The sequence below is a fragment of the Mytilus californianus genome, unplaced genomic scaffold (genome assembly GCF_021869535.1).
Source record: "Mytilus californianus isolate M0D057914Y unplaced genomic scaffold, xbMytCali1.0.p SCAF_12, whole genome shotgun sequence".
Classification (NCBI taxonomy): domain Eukaryota; kingdom Metazoa; phylum Mollusca; class Bivalvia; order Mytilida; family Mytilidae; genus Mytilus; species Mytilus californianus.
The window spans coordinates 3,272,904-3,293,663 of NW_026262604.1; the positions used below are offsets into that span (position 1 = coordinate 3,272,904).

A 20,760-nucleotide genomic window follows, 5' to 3' on the forward strand; every position below is an offset into this window, starting at 1 on the left:
TTCGATTTTTTTCGTTAAAATAACAGTTAGGTTACTATTTAGTCTCACAAATATCATGAATATAAATTAGACGAAATAAGACCCGTTTTTTAATAAAGTACTGGATCCGTTTATGATTTTTCTAGACTGGGGTTATTTCTTTTGTCGATAGCATGATACCCGTATTATTTGTATTCTTTTGTGCACAATAACATTGTAGGTGAAACCCAAGTATCAGAATATCAATACATCCTTTCAATTGTCAAACTTTAGTAATGAGTATTCACTAATGGCGTGTTGTACATAACTGTAAACAAAATGGACGAACAGTTAATATGAAAACAGTCAAATTCTAGGTACGTATTCAACTTCAACAAGTTAGTTCGATGAAATAGATTATTCATTTATAGATTTATAACAGATTTACGTCACATTAGGGGGGAAGGAACGACATGATTCTACAATGTTTTTGAAGTAATGAATAGAAACCTTAATGTAGCGTTAATAGTTCTGTTAGAGGAAAGGTCGTCTATCGTACATAATTTGATGTTTTGTATATTAATCTTAATACCTCGTAATTTTTACCAAATATGATCAAATATCAAGTTGTGATCACTTTACACACGCTTAAAAATATTTTCTGACTGCAAAGAAACGAAACCAATATGATTGAGATGAGATTTTTGAAGAAGAAAGTTGGTCAATCAAATCAACCCATCTGATATTTTTCGTCTTTTTCAATTTATTTCATGTGAGGCTGAATTCATACAGGAGTTTATCAAGAAGAAAGAAAAGATGCTTGCATTTCGTTTTACTTCACATTCCGACAAATAGATGATGTCCTCAACCTATTGGTTGACTATTAGTATGTTGAATGCATCTATCATATAGGACTTGAAAACAAAACATTGCGACAAAAGGGATGACTTCAGCTTTCAAATTGTGAGCTTTTCGGTTCTTTGTAGCAATCAGCGCATGTAAATAGAGTATATATCTTCCAGTTGATACGATATTCCCCTGGTTTGTGCTTTCTATCATGGTTTGAATGAAAGATGGTTGCTGTTTTAAACAAGGAAGGTATGAAACCAAGGATTCCAAGTGGTAAAATTGAAGTCATCCCTTAAAAATATTTATTTATAGACGACATCGCGAGTTTGCTGACGGTGACCGTAATGGAATACCTGTGTCACAGGTATGTTCAAAATGTCGTAACCACGATCTCGTTCATTTCTTTGTATGTTACCATTAGTAAAATGACAAGTGCCACTAGTGGAGAAGGATCTGCTGATCCTTTCAAAACACCTGAGACTGTCCCATTATTTGATGGGGTGTGTGCTGCTCTGTGTTTAGTATTCTATGTTCTGTTTTATGGACTTGTTAGTCTTTTTGTCGTTTTTCACTTTTGTCATTGTGTTGTCAGTTTCTTTTCGACTTCAAATATCCCTTTGGTATATCCGCCTCTTTTTGTATAACTTGTTCTAAAAAGTAAAATAACAAAAATACCGAACTCCAAGGGAAATTAAAAACGGAAAGTCCTTTATAAAATGGCAAAATCAAACGCTCAAACACATCTAACGAATGGACCATATTATTATTTTCATATAATGTTCTAACACTGTAGCGCTTACACCACTGTCTCTGATTTGTAAGGGTTGGGTGCTCATAAATATATTTAACCCAACGTAAATTTCTTTCATTTTTCTGTAGATGCAAGGATCATGTCCGGTGGTTTTCGATTGTTGATGTCTGTTACAATTTTTAGGTCTTACATCAATACATACCATAATATATTGTGTACAACTACCTATTGACTGAGTATGGATTCGCATGGCGGTGATGCCTACATAGCAAGAGACGCTTACCCTGTCGACGCTCCCGCTCCTTTTATATTCATTCGATTCCCTCAGTTCTTGTTTTTTTTTAACTTAATATGTATCTTCCCAATCGATTTATGAGGTTTGAACATCGCTAAACAACTGTTGCCTAGATTTATTGTATCAGAATACTTAAATTTGTATTTGTAGGTAAAACTATGGCTAAGCCAGGAAAATTCTGCACACCTTGTAGGTTGGCTCACAATGAATCAAACCCTGCTATAAACTGGTGCCCATCCTGTCAGGAATCGTTGTGCTGTAAATGCAGTGGATATCACAAAATACAAACATCGACAAAAAGTCACCAACTTAATTCAATCGAAGAAGTCCAGATGTTACCGTCGGTTGCTTTGTCGATTAGTGTTATGTGTGATAAGCATAATATGAAACTAGATTATTTTTTTCATTTCACAACGAACCTTGTTGCGTCCAATGCATATCAAGAAATCATCCTGATTGTCGTCCACCAATATCTTTACTTGAAAATATTGTAAACTGAAACTCAAAGCAATCATCTACTGTTAAAAAGCTTGAAGAGAGTTTATGTTCTGTTGTTGAAACCCTGGATATTTTGAAACAAGACCATCAACGAAACAACGAAAATATCAAAAAGCAACGCCAAAAATTAGAATCTGAGGTTAAAGAATTTCGAAAAAGTATAATTACTTGCCTTGATGTTTTTGAAAAAAGGCTTTTCGAAAGTATTGCAAAATCATCTGATCGTTGTAAAAATGAAATAACAGAAAAATACAATGAACTAGAAGCATTAACCGTTCAGTGCACAGGTATCAGAGATTATCTTTCTAATATGAAACAATTTGCATCTGACTTACAGATGTTTCTCGGGACTAGATCACTACAAAAAAGACTTGATTCTATTGGATCGTCTATATCAGGAATAGGAGAGCGACTAGGGAATTATGACATAAAATTTACAAGGGACTTAAATATTAAGCATGTTAAGTCGTTCATGGAAGAGTTTGCTGAAACACACATCATATGTGAGAACCATTGCGATTCTAAGTTTTCACAAGCTCAAACCTGGACAGCAAAGTCACGTAAAGATCAACGCGGAATTAGTGCTAAGGGAGGGAAAAGCGCTTCAGTTAGAGGTGGGAAAAGCAAATCTCATGAAGCTAAAGATTCTGATCGACTTTTTATCCCTAAATCTAGAGTGACCGAAACGACAAGGTTTTCTTCAACGACAAAGCTGACACTACAACAAAAATTCGTAACTGAATCAACAGATTACATCAATATAAATGGATGCACAATTCTTTCAAATGGAGAGCTTGTATTCACAGAATATGAAAATAAGTGTCTTGTTGTCTATCAGAGCGATGGTGTTAAATCTCGGACAATAAAATTGTTTGATAACCCGTGGGATGTATGTGAGGTTGCAAATAAATATGTAGCTTTGAATTTCCCCGTTCGAAGTACAATTCAGGTTATAGAAATTTCCTCATCAAAGCCCAAGGTAATGGAGAATTTCAGTACTTCAGATGGCATTTGTACCGCTATAACTTACAACGATCCAAACTTAATTGTTGCAATCCAGAAAGTTGGATTCCAAATATTTGACTTAAAGGGAAAACTTGTCAAAACAATAGAAATGAAGTTTCATGACGCTAAATACATTGCATTTTAGTCTTCGCGTTTATTCTATACCGACTGGAAGAAAAACGAAGTAGTGTGTTGCGATTTGGAACAGCAAATTTATTGGAAATTCAAGAGGTCGGACCTAAAATGTCCGAGTGGCGTAAGTGTTGACTATGAACGCAATATCCTTGTTGTCGGAACTTCATCAGGCAATATTCTGAAAATAACACGCGATGGCAAATCAGCTGAAGAAATTCTAAGACCCGAAGGCGGTTTCAATTCTCCAACTGGAATTTTCATTGGGAAACAAAAAGAGCTCGTTTTGGTTTGCTTTCATGATAATACCTTTGCCGCAACATTTCAATTCTTTAAAACAAAATAGGCTGTTGAATAAATAAAGCTGAGTAACAATTTATTTGATTTCGTCTGATCGTTTTGGTAGAAAATGTATGACTGCTATAGATAAGATAGCAATATTTTTTTTTCTTTGTTGTTTTGGTAATAAATCAGACATAATGTATGTCAACTTGTTGGTTAAAATTGCCTAGACATGTTTAACCCCGTTACATTCTTTAGGTGCCTGTCCCAAGTCAGGAGCCTGTAGTTCAGTGGTTGTCGTTGGTTCATGTCTGTCATATTTGTTTTTCGTAAACTGTTTTGATATAAATTAGGCCGTTAGTCATGTTAGTTTTCACATTTGAATTGTTTCATACTTTTCATGTCGGGGCCTTTTATAGCTGACCACACGGTATGGGTTTTTCTCATTGTTGAAGGCCGTACGGTTGCCTATGATTGCTTACATCCACTTCATTTGACCTTTGGTGGATAGTTGTCTCATTGGCAATCACACAACATCTCCTTATTTTTATAGTAGCTGAAATTGAAACAAAATCACGTTGGAGCGGTTTCCTTCTATATTAAAACACACGACGTGCAAATACAATTTTCAATTGTTTAGAGTAAGGGGAATAATCTTAATAATAAAAATTACAACTGCAATATAATCCCGAAAAACATTGTATGACTGACCATTTGTAGAGGCGGATTTAGGGGGACCGGGTGCCCCACCCCACCCACCCTTTTTGGAGAAAATGTTTGTAGCTTTAATAGGAATTAACTGAAGTATGACGGGAGAGGGTCCCCTTTTTTCAGTCAGTGGTCCCCCCCTTTTCGGAAATCCTAGATCCGCCACTGATTTGACTCTACCTGAGACAGATGTACCTGCCAAATTTGTATTGAAACTGACTTCTAAATGAATTTGAGTTTTAACGCACATTGATGGAAATATTTGCAACATCCTCTTTCAAACATAAAAAAAAAGATACGAGAAGAAAGGAAAAGGCTGCACGAGCAAAAATATATTTCCAATTCATGCGTAAAACGAAAAATAGACATTTAGTACCAAGTCAGAAATATGACAGTTGTTTTCCATTCGTTAGATGTGTTTGCGCTTTTGATTTTGCCATTTTATAAAAGACTTTCCTGATTCCTATAAATATACTGACGGTCAATTTCTGGTAAATTGAAATTATTTTAAACAATCTTAAGACATCAATTATTTGATGCATGAACATGTAAAAAATATTTTATTTTTCTAAAACTTTCTCATTAGTAAAAGTCCTCATACAACATTTTAATTACAAGCAAAAGACAATGGCTTGTATTGTTTTAAATTCCGACTGTCCTGTAAGAAATTTTTTCATAAAATGGTTTGAGAATGCGCACAACTATTGTACTAAGCTCGGGAGTGAGACAAGTCGGCCCACAGACAACTCTGACCGTCTACAAAAAGACAAGTCGGACCGTATATGAAGACAACTCAGACTGTTAATAAGTCGAATCGGACAGTCTATAAAGCTTAAGTCAACTCGGACCGCCTTTAAACCGACCGTGCGAGGGCTTTATGGCCAGTCAAGGTCGTTAAAAAAGCCCCACCATCACCCGGTTTCTTACATCTACGTCATTTGGTCTCTGGTGGATAATTGTCTTTTGGTAATCACACCATATCTTCTTATTTTTATATTGTTATTAATTTCAATACGGCCAATTAAGTTGACCATAGATAGATTTGGCTTTTATCTTTTATCTTATCGACAACTCAGTCTAAGTACAAAATTAGAGTTAGAGTTTTGACGAAATCAATAGTTTAATGAAAAAGACTGTGTCGGCCTACTCAAGTGAACAAACCAATTGATAGACAGATGAAAACATACAATTAAAAACGTCTATCTTGGAAATTTGGTCACGAATATTGAACTATACTTAAATCATACTCTATGTCTAAATAAAGAATTTTGATTATTAAAAAAAAACATTCTTACAGAAGATTTTGTCTAGAAATGTGTGTATTAGAGAGTCGAAAGATACAAAAGGGACATTCAATCTTAAGTCGAAAACCAGCTAACAACGTCGTGTGTGTCCTGATCAGCCTAAATCTTGAACAAAAATTTAAGGATTCGCAATATATATGTTTTTACATTCGTACCACTTAAAGCCCTAAACAAATCTTCATTTCAAGTTTTGTATAGGCTTAAATAAAGGGCTTTTGTCTCGGGAAGATAAGTTACTTGCATATCTGATACTGTTACAAGACTGGCGTGAATGTTCTACCGTCGTATGATAGATTTCAGACAAAATAATACCATAGGCGTACTGTTCAAGGGTATCATTTCGGAGGGTCTGGATGGAGATCCTTCATTTCTTTATTTATTATTCTTTATACCATTTTTCTCTAGTCTTTATTTGTTTTTCCCCATTATGCTCTGCTCTTTATATTTGAGTCCACTATTTTTCTTTATCCTTTTTTGTGACTATCTTTTCTACTGGTTGCCGTTTATTCTGTACTTTTTTCCCGTTATTCTCTATTCTATAAACCCCCATCCAGACCTTCATTTACATACACAATTTGGTCATATTCCCATATTGGTTTTGGGGGGGAAAGGGGGGGGGGGGTGAAAATAAATTTCTGTTTTCCACAAAATCACTATTTTCATGGTATAACAGGTCTTAACATCTGGAACACTACTCACTACAATATCACTGATCAAAATATCAATTCTTAAAAGACATCATTTTCCAAGAAAATTTTATTTACAGTTACAATAATATATTAAGTTTCACCCTCAATGCCAACAGATGTACACTTTGCCGGTAAAAAGAAGAGAATACAGAGCATTCCTTTACATAGTTCTGGACCAAGTACATCAGCAGAACAAGCTCATTAAAAAAAACCCAAATCACAAAGTCTGAACTTACATTTATACGCGATCATACTGTGTCACACTACAGGCATCCACATTTATGTGAATGGATCGATGGATTGATGCTTAATGGCCAGTCGTAATAATTACAAGCATACGAAAGCAAGAACATGTCAATGTGATATAAATAGAAACTATACTTTGTTATCGGTCTGCACACTGAGCCGGGTCACCATAATCGGGCATATTATTATTACTCGGTGCCGACTAGTCTTTGATCCTACACTCCTAAATGGTGTGTAATTTGTTGAAAAGGCGCAAACACCAATTTTCAAGTCTTTGATTTGACCCGGCCTGGGATCGAACCAACGACGTCCAGCATGTGAGGCGAGCACGCAACCACTAAACCAGGCAATTATAAATAAAATAACTAGAGACTTTCTCATAAATGCCGCATGCTTAGCGGAGAAGCAACACATACTAATTTTTAAGTGTTTGGTCTGACCCGGCCGGGAACCTTATTATAAACCACGACCTTCCGCACTCGATAAGAGAGTGTTATCACGAGACAACCTAGACTATATTTAAGATAAGACCAAGTTAAATAAATTTAAACACCGAGAGAGACATAGTTTGGCGGATCCAGAAATTTTCATAAGGGAAGGCCCACTGACTGCCTAAGCGGGGTCCCGCTCCAGTCAAGCCTCAGTGATTCCTTATATAATCAGCCAAATTTTTCCAAGAAAAGGGGAGGCCGGGCACCCTGCCCCCTAAATCCGCCTCTGATTACCCTGCATGAGAAAAATAATATTCCCCCTTTGATCCTATACTCCCAAATGGTGTGTTTTTGGTTGAGAAGGTACAAACACCAATGTTCAAGTCTTTGGTTTGACCCGGCCGGGAATCGAACCCACGTACATCTCGCATTGGAGGTAGTAGTTCGTATCAACATTTGTCGTTATTTCGAGAATTGAGTTTTAGAATTGATTGTTTCTGTTACATTCATTTACGGTATGTATAGACTCGAGGACGGTTTAAAGGCCCCTCAAGGGGGTGTTCAAGTAATCACATAATCACAATGTTTTTGCCAATATAACCACATAATCATTAGTTATTTTTTTAAACAAGATAATCAAATAATCCAAAAAACAGTCCTAGATAATCAAATAATCATGGAATATTTGGTCTGGTAATCAAATAATTACTAATAATGGCCAAGTTATCACATAATCAAATACCCCATGAGGAGGCTAAGTTTAAAGTGTGACGTTTTGTATGATGGACACCTATCTACTGTTGAAGACTGTTTGTTGACCATTATCATGACAAATGTGGGGTTGCTATCTCGTTGAAGTATACCAACATCTCCTTTTATTCATATCTAAGAATATATAAAACTTTGAAACTGCTGAAAATATATTGTCCTTCGGGTAACAAACAAACTAACAGGCAAAACTAGAACCCAATTTAGTTACCATAACTGCTCCACCTATATAAAATTGAGAATGGAAATGGGGAATGTGTCAAAGAGACAACAACCCGACCATAGAACAGACAACAGCAGAAGGTCACTAACAGGTCTTCAATGCAGCGAGAAATTCCCGCACCCGGTGGTGTCCTTCAGCTGGCCCCTAAACAAATATATATACTAGTTCAGTGAAATTGAACGCCATACTAAACTCCAAATTGTACACAAGAAACTAAAATTAAAAATAATACAAGACTAACAAAGGCTAGAGGCTCCTGACTTGGGACAGGCGCAAAAATGCGGCGGGGTTAAACATGTTTATGAGATCTCAACCCTCCCCCTATACCTCTAGCCAATGTAGATAAGTAAACGCATAACAATACGCACATTAAAATTCAGTTCAAGAGAAGTCCGAGTCTGATGTCAGAAGATGTAACCAAAGAAAATAAACAAAATGACAATAATACATAAATAACAACAGACTACTAGCAGTTAACTGACATGCCAGCTCCAGACTTCAATTAAACTGATTGAAAGATTATGTCTTCATCATATGAATATCAGGCACAATCCTTCCCGTTAGGGGTTTAGTATCATACCATCATAAAATTGAGAATGGAAATGGGGAATGTGTCAAAGAGACAACAACCCGACCATAGAACAGACAACAGCAGAAGGTCACCAACAGGTCTTCAATGCAGCGAGAAATTCCCGCACCCGGAGGCGTCCTTCAGCTGGCCCCTAAACAAACATATATGAGAAGAACATAACCCGTGTCTGGCCAACAACTGGTTTTTAAATAAATGTGTTTAGTGCCGATGCAAAGACCCTATAAGTGAATCAATATTAACGCCAAAATATGCAATCTTTAATGACCGGACAACAGTATCGTAACTATATCCCTTCTTAATAAGTCTATTTAAAGGTTTTGTTAGCTTCAGAGGTGAATACTGACATTTTTGTGCTTTATAAAGAATATTTCCATAAAAAATTGGATGTGAAATACCTGAACGTATAAGAAGTCTGCATGTTGAGCTATATTTACGAATGATGTCCTTATACCGATGATAAAATTTAGTAAATGTTTTGACTAGTTTGTGATATCGAAAAAAATATGTCTGGATTCTCTCAATTAACCTACTCCCTTCTCCCTCCTCGGTCTTATTTTAAGGTCTTAATTCCATTTTATATACACTTCACTTTTTTAACATGTAAACATATTTATGTATTTCTACTGTATTGTTTATTTCCTCAACATATGTACCTTTGTAATATTGTATAATGTCTATATATGTTCTGTACCTTTGTATCTACAGCGGTTTATCAGAATAAAGTATATATATACATCTAAAAGATTAATCCCCCCCCCCACTAAGTGTGAAAACCGGATCTCCATTTAACAGAATGATGCAAAACAACGAAAACATAACTGTTATCTAATATTAGAGTAAACAATCATACGTTTGATAAATGATCGGCATAGTTTTTTTTTCAGTTTCTGATATTTGCTAATTTTGCTATGGAAATTCAATTCAATCTCAATAAAGAATCTAATTTAATCTAATCCATAAAACACAGAAGAAATCAAGAAAACTAAAGTGATATATTTAATTAATCAAACCAGAGACATACATAATATTAACAGATTAAACCAATGATCTATTTAGTCAAGTGCACAGATGACAGTGGTTTTCCAAACTTGTTTATATATTTACAGAGTTATTTCCCATGCATGTGACAGGTGGGATAATTCAAAAGTCCTACAATGGACTGGAAAGTGAACTTGTTTGTTTGTTTGTGTGTTAGTTTATTTCATTGTTATATGAGTGATGATCCCACAGCTACAGATACCGTTTATGAAGTCTTACAAAGGACACAGGGATTATCAAAGGTAAAAAATATTCGATACCTGTTCAGGTAAAATTTAAAAAAAATGGCGACGTAAACAATGAATCACATACCCTTTATATTTGTCTTTTGATGTCACGACTTTATTTTTAGCTTTAACAATGAGGAGGATAATTTTCCTGCGAAATGAAAATGCACTTCTAAGAATCGTTGTCGATGACACTTGGTTTATTTTTTAATGAAATAAAAAGGGGGAGGTTGTATCTACAACGTATGGGTCATAACATTTATATTGGAACAGTCTTATCCTCTTAATTTGATATAAATTTATAGAGGCTTGAATGCAGAAAAAAACCAGAATCCAGTATCAGACAGGTCAGGAATAACCATCAATAGGTGGATTATACCTCAATTCAGGTATAATCCACCAATTTACGTATAGTGAGATACACCAATTGAGGTATAATGCAGTTTACATCACAATTTTAAAAAAATGGAAATTCGACCATCTTTTTACTTATAAATACCTTGTATACCATCTTCAGCTTTGATGAGTTCTCATTAATGACATGTAATTGCTTCCAACTTCCTGTGCTGCCTAGACCTATAATCCACATTTCTACATAAGGCAGAACAGGAAATTGGAAGCAATAGCTAGAGGTATTATCCACTAATTGCAGGTGGATATTCATGACTGGTTTCCTTTAAGTCTGCATCAGTTCTAACAGTATGATTTGTTAGGGGACGACCATTTGATATTCTGGGGGGGGCCAGGAGGATTTTGAAAATAAATAACTCAGCCTTGATAATCACAAAAATAAATGGTTTGTTCTGTGGTAGTTTGAAAATAAATAACCTGACTTGCAATGTATTAAAAATAAATAACTCGGCAGGTCTATTTGAGAGCATGAGATTGCACCAGATTCTTCATAAAATTCAAATTTTTTTTCAAAAAAAATCGGGAATCACTTCCCAAATCTTTGAATAATAAAAGTATAAATATTATTTAAAATTCTTGAAATGTCTGAAAAATGGGTTTCATTTAACTTGAGGTATATTGTCTCAGGAACACTTAACTCACTTTTATTACATATGGCAGTAACTACATTCAGGCAAATGCCTCATGTAGGAAATTTCAAAACCAAAAGCTTGTCTTCATATCAAATTGTTTTCACGGCAAGTGTCTTGCAAGAAGCAAGTTCTGTTCTCCCTCAGACGTTTTTACGGGATCAATGTTTCTTATTTATTTGTCTTTTGTTCATTGATTGCCCTTCTGTATTCTGTTAGTGTTGCATTCCTTTTGTAATTTAGTAATTTTGTTATTAACTTGATCAAGAGTTTAAAAAAAAAACAGCAGCCACAAACTTAACTATGTGAATTAAATTTTTGCTTTATCTTTGTCTTTTGATGTTGTTCCTTAAAACTTAAGTCTTACACTGAATTTATACATGTTGCTTTGAGACCAAAATATTGTCAAAAAATGATTAAAACAGAACTTTCATTTTCAGATTAAGAAAGGGTATGGGAAACACATTTTGCATCATTAGTTCTATAGCAACTTGGGGCCTTCAGCGGCTCCAAAACCCTTCAAATTTTTTTTAGCCTCGCTCCGCTCGGCATAAATGATTTGCAATACTTTTAAAAGACACTAATTACAGCCAAACTTTAATATCTTGTATGTATGCAATACATGTATATGCAGTTGGGAATTCAAAAGATTCATTTCTACAGATGATGATGATTAATTCTGATTAAATGGTACATAATGATTGGACTATTCATGTATTATTTAAAATAAAAAATGAATTTAAAAATTGTATGTTTTCAAATATTATAAATATAGTTGTGAAAATAAATAATCAGTCCCTTGCTTTAATGAAAATGAAAAATCTTGCTTCAACAATGCAGAAAATAGATAATCTGTCCTCTTAGTTTACAAAAATAAATAACCGATCAAAAACAAATCCTCCTGGCCCCCCCCAGAATATCAAATGGTCGTCCCCTTAGTCAAAATGGATAGGAAGATCGAGACTACAGAACAAAAATGAGATTTATTAGATGAAAACTTTAAATTTAAAAGTCAGAAAAAGAGGGTCGTTTTAGTTTTTAGATTTCTCTTACAATTTGCAGCACAAAGTGTTAAAATCAATTACATGTCATCACTAACATGACTAAGTGGTCATCAAAGCTTGTTATGGTAAATATGCAAAAAGATGCTCCAATATATCTCTTAAAAATGTTTTTTGGATAAAACCTTCATTATACCTCAATTGGTGTATCTCATGACATTGTATATGTCAAATCAGGTATAATCCACCAATTCATGGTTATTCCTGACCTATCAGAGAATTGTACCAGTATTGTTGTTTTTTTGTGATTGTGTATTGTATAATCATGGAAGTGTTATATAAAGATAATAAGATGACATGGCGTTTCGAGAGCGACACATGTTATTTATAAATAAACAATATCGAATAATCAGGTTATAAAAAAATTGTTAAAATGTTCATATTTTATTTTCAAAAAAGATATGTTGCACTATTGTCTTGATTGTTTTTTTAAAGATATAGCAAGAATCACTAATGTCAATATTAAATTGCTCACCAGGATTATAATTAATTTATGCATCTTAATGTTCACACACAACGTTAACAATTGCCATTAATGTCAATTTAAGTTCTTCTATAGTTTCTGTTTTCATCTGTCAATTATAAAGTTCTTATATTCACTTTAATCTTAAGCATTGGTTTGGCGGAAATTTAAACAATTTATTGTATATTTAATAGGGGGATATACTATTTTCATTGTTAAAATTAAAAAAAAAGAATTCTGACATTGAAACAACTTTAAAATTACAAGGAGTTATAAACTAAAATGTTATTCATATATTGTCCTGTCTCTCCCATTTCCCATCTGATTAAATACATGTAAAAATGTACTTATATAATTAAAACTGATATACTTGTACAATGTACCACCATCCCCTTTCAAAGGTGTCATTTTCTATCCATTCTCACTTAAGTCTGCAAGAGAAATATTCTCTTATAACTACAAAATTACCACTTACAATTTAAGTTAATTCTCAAGTACCTGGTTATGAAATTATGAAAGTCGAGACATTTCCTTTAAACTCAGTTAAAACTAATCTTTTCAACAATTATTAAATCTTTTTTACTTAAGTACATGTACTTCTCTAAAGAAACCTTGCTGATTCACAATTATCATGCTTTATCAACATATTAAATAATTTAATTAGGTTATTAATGCTAACAATACTTGTATACATGTACTCTCATAGATTCTTCAATACCTACACAGTGGTCATCCGCATATTTGTCACCAATTTTAAAATGCAGTAACCCAAGCAAACCAGAAAATTACCATGGCATTGCAAAAAATCACTGTAATAAATTACTTTGCTCTTCATGCATTTGTTATGGGCCCTTTAATTTAAATAAAAAATATCTTATCTTATCTTATTCCATTATTGTAATATTTTTTAAAAAGACCCTACAATACTGTCCTTTAACTGTTGAGACTTCAATTTCTATAAACCTATTTTATGTTGTGATGTTACACTACTGTTTCAGGTTAGGGTGAAGGTTGGCGCCTGTTAAAACGTTTAATCCCACTGCATTTGTATGCACCTGTCCTAAGTCAGGAGCCTGTTGTTCAGTGGTTGTCGTTTGTTGATGTGGTTCATAAGTGTTTCTAGTTTCTTGTTTTTTATATAGATTAGACTGTTGGTTTTCCTGTTTGAATTGTTTTACACTAGTCATTTTGGGGCCCTTTATAGCTTTCTGTTCGGTGTGAGCCAAGGCTCTTTGTTGAAGGCAGTACTTTGACCTATAATTGTTTACTTTTTATACATTGTGACTTGGATGGAGAGTTGCCTCATTGGCACTCATACCACATTTTCTTATTTATATATAGTGGTACATGTACATTTTTGTGTAACATTTTCTTTAGTCAAATTATGATCCTGTATTGTAATGATATTGATTTCTGACTTTTACCTGAACTATTGTCTTTTATTTTGAATTAAAATAAACCTCTAAGACTTAAATATAAAAACAGATTATTTTTACCCCGCTGTATTTGTAAGACTACTTTTGTACCTTGATCAAGCAATTTAATACTTTATGGTAGTGAATGTAGATGTTACATAATAAAACAAGATATGCTAGACAATGCAAGAGAGAAAAATTTACTTCTAGTGTATCATGAAATGTTGAAATATTTGAAAGTCTGTATCCTACACTCTTTATTAGTGTTGGTCATGTTGGTCAAGGGTTCAAATTAGTGTGGGTCCGAGGTTCGGGACCTGTCTTTTTTAGGAGAGGACTTTTCATTTTTAAATTGGAAAAGTCAAGGACCTACCATTCTTTACACTGATGCTTTATACATGACCATTGATTTTTTTATGGAGGACATTTCACTTAAAATTTCAAATGGTCTTGGACCTTTCATTATTTGGAGCAAATTTGAACCCTTGTTGGTGATTTAATGTTGTAATGTCCAAATGTTTTCTTAATTTCTGGGTTTTTTATGCCCCTGCTGCTAGGTGAAATGGTCATTGAGGTACTTCAACCTCCCAAAATTGGGTTTCCGTTTCTCTAACTTTAGTTTGCCTCTACCAAATGTTATGAAACTTAAACACAATGCTCATTATGATACCACCAAACACAGATCAATTTCTAATTTGGGGGCGTCACTTTCATGGTTTTGGAATTGTGAGCTTCAATGTATGTCCCTTCATAATTTTGGAAAAAAATTGCTGAATTGCCATTTGACTATTGACTATTGCATATTCACAAGCAGGGGCATCTGTGTCCAATGGGCACTTTCTTCTTTTGTTTTTACTTTTTTAACATGTTTAAGATAATTATGCCATAATAAACACATTGTATATTAATTAAATGAAATTTCAATTTTAAGACTAGACTGAGCTAAAAAGTCCTGAAAGTAATTACATGAATTATCAAATTCATAATAATTGATATCAGCGTTTTTGCATGTGGTGTCCATGGTGTCCCTGTACATGTATTAATTTAGCCTTCCATCCTTTAAAAAAAAACGGAAATTTTTCCTCCACTCATTGTCAGCCAATTTACCATAAATGAATATATGTGTACATCATTTTTACATGTTGTCTAACAACATACATTGTAAAAAATGTAGGTTAAAATGTTCATTTTCGAAGATATGAAAATACACGAAATCATGGTGCATATATATATTATTTAAGATAATAAAACAAGTCATACATGCAGGTTAACAACACTCATATAAATCAGTGAATTTTCTCATGGGAATATTACATTAAAACTTTAAGTTAAAAGTACCATTTTATGACTGTTTCAGTTTTACAAGAACTATAATTGTAACAATATTTATTATGCTGTAAATTTTACAGTGTTTTATAGCTTCACAGAACTTATACGTGTATGTTGTAAAGTAATGCTACATGTACCTGTACCTTACCACATAATGTAGGGCTAAACAAAAGTGTGTTTTAAAGGGTTTTCATACTAACTTAGACGTTTTTATGAGGATTTCTGAAAAAAATTCTTCAATATAACAGTTAAAGTAGTCATGGTAGTTTTAGTTGCATAGCTTATTTAACATGTTTAATCGAAATGCACTTCAGAATCGATCAAAATCTAGTTGAATCATCTTCATTTCCTCTTTGTTAAATTGCAATTTGAGAACTTCTGCAAGAACTTATGAATAACGCTGGGACCAGACTCAGTGAAAACACTATATCTACTGTATTGTGACCAAACAAAATCTGATAATGACCCTAAAACTTTTATGAAGGAAATCCTTGACATATATTTGAGCCTCCTCATGCGGTTTTTGATTATGTGATTACCTGGCCATTTTTATAGTGCTTATTTGATTACCAACCAAATATTTCATGATTTATATTTGATAATCTAAGACTGTATTTTTGATTATTTGATTATCTTGTTTAAAAAAATTATTAATGATTACGTGATTATATTGGCGAAAAATTTGTGATTATGTGATTACTTGGTCACCCCATGAGGGGCCTCATATTTTATTTTGTTCTGGTCTTTAATATCATCATGCATGTACAATATATGCAGGACGCCACATGAATGCCACATGTATAATTATCATCATGGTAGATCAATGTAGGCAAAATTTCAGTTGATATTTTTATTTAATTTGAAAAATTAGTGATTCTGTTTCAGAAAAAAACGGGCAAAAGATTTTTAGATATGAAAAAGAATAATGTTAACAAAAAGAATAAGTTGATCAAAACTAAAGTGACATTAAACAACAAAAAAAAACATGAAAAGACAGACAACATGAGCACACAAAACACAACATAGAAAACTAAAAACTTTGCAACACGAGCCACACCAAAAACCTAAACTTAATGAAATAGTGTTTTAAGTGGGTTTTTTTTTGTTTACCACAATACCTGAGAATATGATTTGAATTTGTGTACACAACTCTTCCAATCTTTCCATCAGTCAGTGAGACAGTGATATCAACCACTTTGTTTGTCGGAAGTTCCTTACCTTAGAAGACAAAACTTTTTATGTCCCACCTAGGGGCATTATGTTTTTTGTTCATCCGTTTGTTCGTTCGTCAGTCTGTCCCGCTTCAGGTTAAAGTTTTTGGTCAAGGTAGTTTTTGATGAAGTTGAATTCCAATCAACTTAAAACTTAGTACACATGTTCCCTATGATATGGTCTTTCTAATTTGAAGTTAAAGTTTTGACCCCAATTTCATGGTCCACTGAACATAGAAAATGATAGTGCCAGTGGGGCATCCGTGTACTATAGACACATTCTTGTTTCTCAGAATTTCAAGAGATGAAAGGAGTGATTTAAAAAATTAAGTGAAATAATAATCATTGATAATGAAAATGAATTCAAGTTCATACTGTTGAGGTTCTACGCTTTAAGTGCCAGTCTTTGTAAGCAGGCCTGGGGTAATGGTAATTTGTAATTGTAATGCATTGTAATATTACATTTTTTTGATGTAATGCAAAGTAATTTGTAATGCACATTTTCTCCATTACATTTACATGTAATGTAATGATTACTTTAGTTAAAAATCAATGTAATGCCTCCATTACTGTACATTACTTTTCATTACAAATTGGTAAAATACATAAAATTGAAGAATATAGTAAAATAAAAATAAAATATTAACAAAAATAAAAGAAAGTATTGAATAAAATTATTGTCACAGTTAAGTACTGTATTAAATCATTATATATAGTTTGCCCTAAAAAAAATCTTCTAAAATTATTATTAAACAATAGATGAATGGAAAAAATATGAAGATGAAATTTTCATAATTCTACACACCTTACATGTACATGTATTTCAATGAAAGATTGAATATGTCAATCAACATTTTTACACCAAACTGTGGTTGTTATTTCACCTAATTAATATCAAAATGTTTTTATTGCATTCAAATCTTCTCAAACTTATGTTTGTCCTCACAGAGCCCTCAGGCATTTAACAAGATAATCCTTTAATGACACATTTATTATATCCCTTTGAAATCCCTTTATGCTGTCTTAATGATTAAGTGATCAATGTTAGGAACAAAATTATATGATAATTTATTTATTTTTTAAGTATTTGAAGTCTATGTCACTAACACTGTGTATATATGGTGTCTTCCCGATTGTCCCACTTTTGAAATTGTACGTCTTTGCCCCCAGCAGAGCTATAGAAAAATAGTACATTAACGGGTGTTACACGGACACTTTTTAGATGATACACTGACACGGACACTTTTTAGTTGTTACACGGACACTTTTTATGAATAGAATCACTCGTGCATGATCAGTGAGTTCATGGGCACTTTAAATTTCAATTAGATTTGAACTTTTTGTTTCACCGACATATTTCTTGTCTTTTTTATTAAAATATTTACGTTGGCATCAATAACTATCTTTTTTTCAAACAATTCCAGTATATTACTATTCATATCAGTACACTAAGGGATTGACCATGTAACTTCAAAAGGGGAGTTATGTTTTTTTCCTAAAAAAATATTCTGATCCCCAATTTTGTGAGAAAAAAATATATTGTGGTCAATCAGATGACAAAATAATGTTCTGATTCCTGATTTTCCGAATACCGTATATAATAATGCTAATTTCGAAAAAAAATATTTGGGTGATAGCGTTGAAAAACTAAATGATTTTCTTACTCAGAAAAAAAACATACCCCCTTTCGAAGCTAAATGGTCGGCCCGTAAATGTATTTTTTTTTCAATATATGGACATGAATAGTATTTTGGACAATGCTGAAAGTAAAGAAATGCTGGTACCGACGTTTATATTTCAATAAAAAAGACAGGAAATATATATAAAAAAATCAAATCTAATGAAAAGATAGAATCCCTATCAACTCACCAATGCACGATTGATCCTATAAATAAAAAGTGTCCGTGTAATACATGTTCAAATAGCCAGCAAATCTTGAAGAAAATCATTCAACTTATGTCACCAATTTTGGACGGTAAGCTGCGATTGGATCATATTGTGACACGTGTTTAATCCTGACCAACACTATTAGAGACAAATATAAAAACCTAATCATGAATTTAAAAAAAAAATCCAAAATATATGCATATATATATATATATATCTAATAACAAGACAAAATCCATTTTGTCATAACATTTCATTCACTAATGAAATAGGAAATTCATTCTTTTCATACATTTATATTGTTATTGAATTCATATATTTGGGAGCAAACGTACGATTTTTATTATTTTTTAAGGCGGAATGGGGGAATGGAATGACACATCCTGCATGTTTTCAACAAAAAAGAATCAAGCCTGTTTATTCAGTTTAAATTTATTTTAACCCCCACCCCCTTTTTCGGTTTTTCCCCAAATAAAAATCAAATGTTAGCTTGCTTACCTCTGGAAAATCTTTTTCATACATTACTTACTTGCGAAGTTGCATTTTTCAAATGTGTACGACATTCATCTTTTACTTGACATGGTTCTTTTTTTATGAAATTATTAGATTCTTGAATTTCTTGAGAAAAAACTATAGGCTGAAGGGAAGTGAAAAACTGTAACTTACATTAACTGGTATATGACCATTTAAGTTTCTAATCTGTTTAATTTTAAATGCAAAATGTACTACATCTTTCTTGAAACGTCGTACAAGTCAGATACAAAACAAAGGTAACAAAAAACAGGCCGGAAACAAACTGCCGTATAGTTTTTCTGCACTCGTAGTCAGGTCAAGGTCCTCGGCTATTACGACGCCTCGGACCTTCACCTGACTACTCGTGCAGAAAAACTATCCGGCAACGGTTGTTACCGGCCTGTTTCTTTGTTACCTTTGTATTGTATCTAATACTTACAGGTAAAAATGTAATAAAATTTTGTGGGACAATCAAGGATGTTTTTGGGACAATTGGGAAGTTTAAATGTGGGACAATTGGGAATTGTTTTGATAGTGGTTCATTTGTTTTTAAAGTGTGTAGCAGGTAATTACAAGTTATTATGTAACTCATAAAATTTGAAATAAACATTGAGAAAAGATGGTATTTACATATTTTATTTTGTTTTGTGATATTTTGTTAAACTACTGTCCAAATAAAGAACAATTATATATAACAAAATAGACATATTTTAACCAAGGATTTGTATAGTGACTATACAAATCCTTGTTTTAACTTAATAAAATATTAAATGGACTCTTTTAACATAAATTGAACATATAGTATATAATTGAAAAATTTAGAAGTATCAAGGACAAAATAAAAATAAATTAAAAGATGTGTTTAAGAGAAATGCAAAAAGATAAGAATAATTTTACATGTTACAAAGTTTCAGGGATTTGTTCTAAAATTGACAGGGTTTAAACTGATATTGGGGTATTTATTTTAAATATATTATTAATCAAAATAAAATTAACTCTGCCGTTGCATCATAGGGGAGTATTGATCAATAATTATCTTTACATGCCAGACTGGTGTTGGATTGCCACTGTGCTCGTCATCGGATGACAGTCCTTATTTGGTCAAGAGACTGGCATTACCAATGGGAAAGGGGCTTCCAGTGATGACCAGTCACATGACTAATTAGCTGATTGGTTTGTGATTGTAGTGCGCTCACTTCAATTAGAAAATTCAGCGTGGTTGAACGCAGCAAAGTTTCATGCAGAAACTAATTTTTTATTCCCACCCACCACACCACTTTGTTTATTGCATGTGTTTATTTTTTACTAGTACTTAGTTAATTTGTAGTTTTGTTTGTTATGAGTACCACAGTTTTGCAGATCTATGTAATTTTGTCTTTGGCTATATTTGCCAATTATGTTTGCATCTAATTGGAATTATAATTAAACTGTGGATTTACTTGGCCCAAACCTGTATTTAGTTTTTATTCAGCCTCAAGTAAATGTAATGGTTTCTTCACTAGACTCTGAACTAGTTATTTGAATTGGTTCAGGACCTGGTTGAGACTCCTCATACAGAAGTTGTATACTCACACTTTACACTAGGAAAATACAAGCAGAGATAACCATTAAATATACATGTAGGATGTTGTCTGAGAGATGGTAGCAGCACAGCAAATCTTACCAGGGGGCAAAAAAGGGTGGGGTTAGGGGGGGGTTAAGAGTTATGATTGGATTAATAGATATATTCATAAAACAAAGAAATGAAACATATTCTATATAATAAGTCTGATCATAAAATTGTTCAAGTAAGCATTCAATTCAAGCAAAAAATGGGGAAAGTTTTATTTGAATATTAATAAGAAA

At 33.0% G+C, this 20,760-nt stretch overlaps 1 protein-coding gene and 1 long non-coding RNA gene across 2 annotated transcripts in view; both read left to right on the top strand.

Annotated features, from left to right (window-relative positions):
* Positions 1 to 261: 261 nt before the first annotated feature.
* LOC127721223 (uncharacterized) lies at positions 262 to 3,973 on the top strand. Its single transcript, XR_007991081.1, has 2 exons — positions 262 to 335; positions 2,004 to 3,973. It is a non-coding gene; the product is annotated as an uncharacterized LOC127721223 (long non-coding RNA).
* A 5,857-nt stretch (positions 3,974 to 9,830) lies between these two features.
* Positions 9,831 to 20,760, top strand: part of LOC127721224 (fasciclin-1-like) — a 41,884-nt gene continuing 30,954 nt past the window's right edge. Inside the window, exon 1 of the mRNA XM_052227903.1 lies at positions 9,831 to 10,011. Within this exon, the coding sequence (XP_052083863.1) occupies positions 9,886 to 10,011 (126 nt within the window). The 5' untranslated portion in view covers positions 9,831 to 9,885. The remainder of the gene's footprint in view (positions 10,012 to 20,760) is intronic.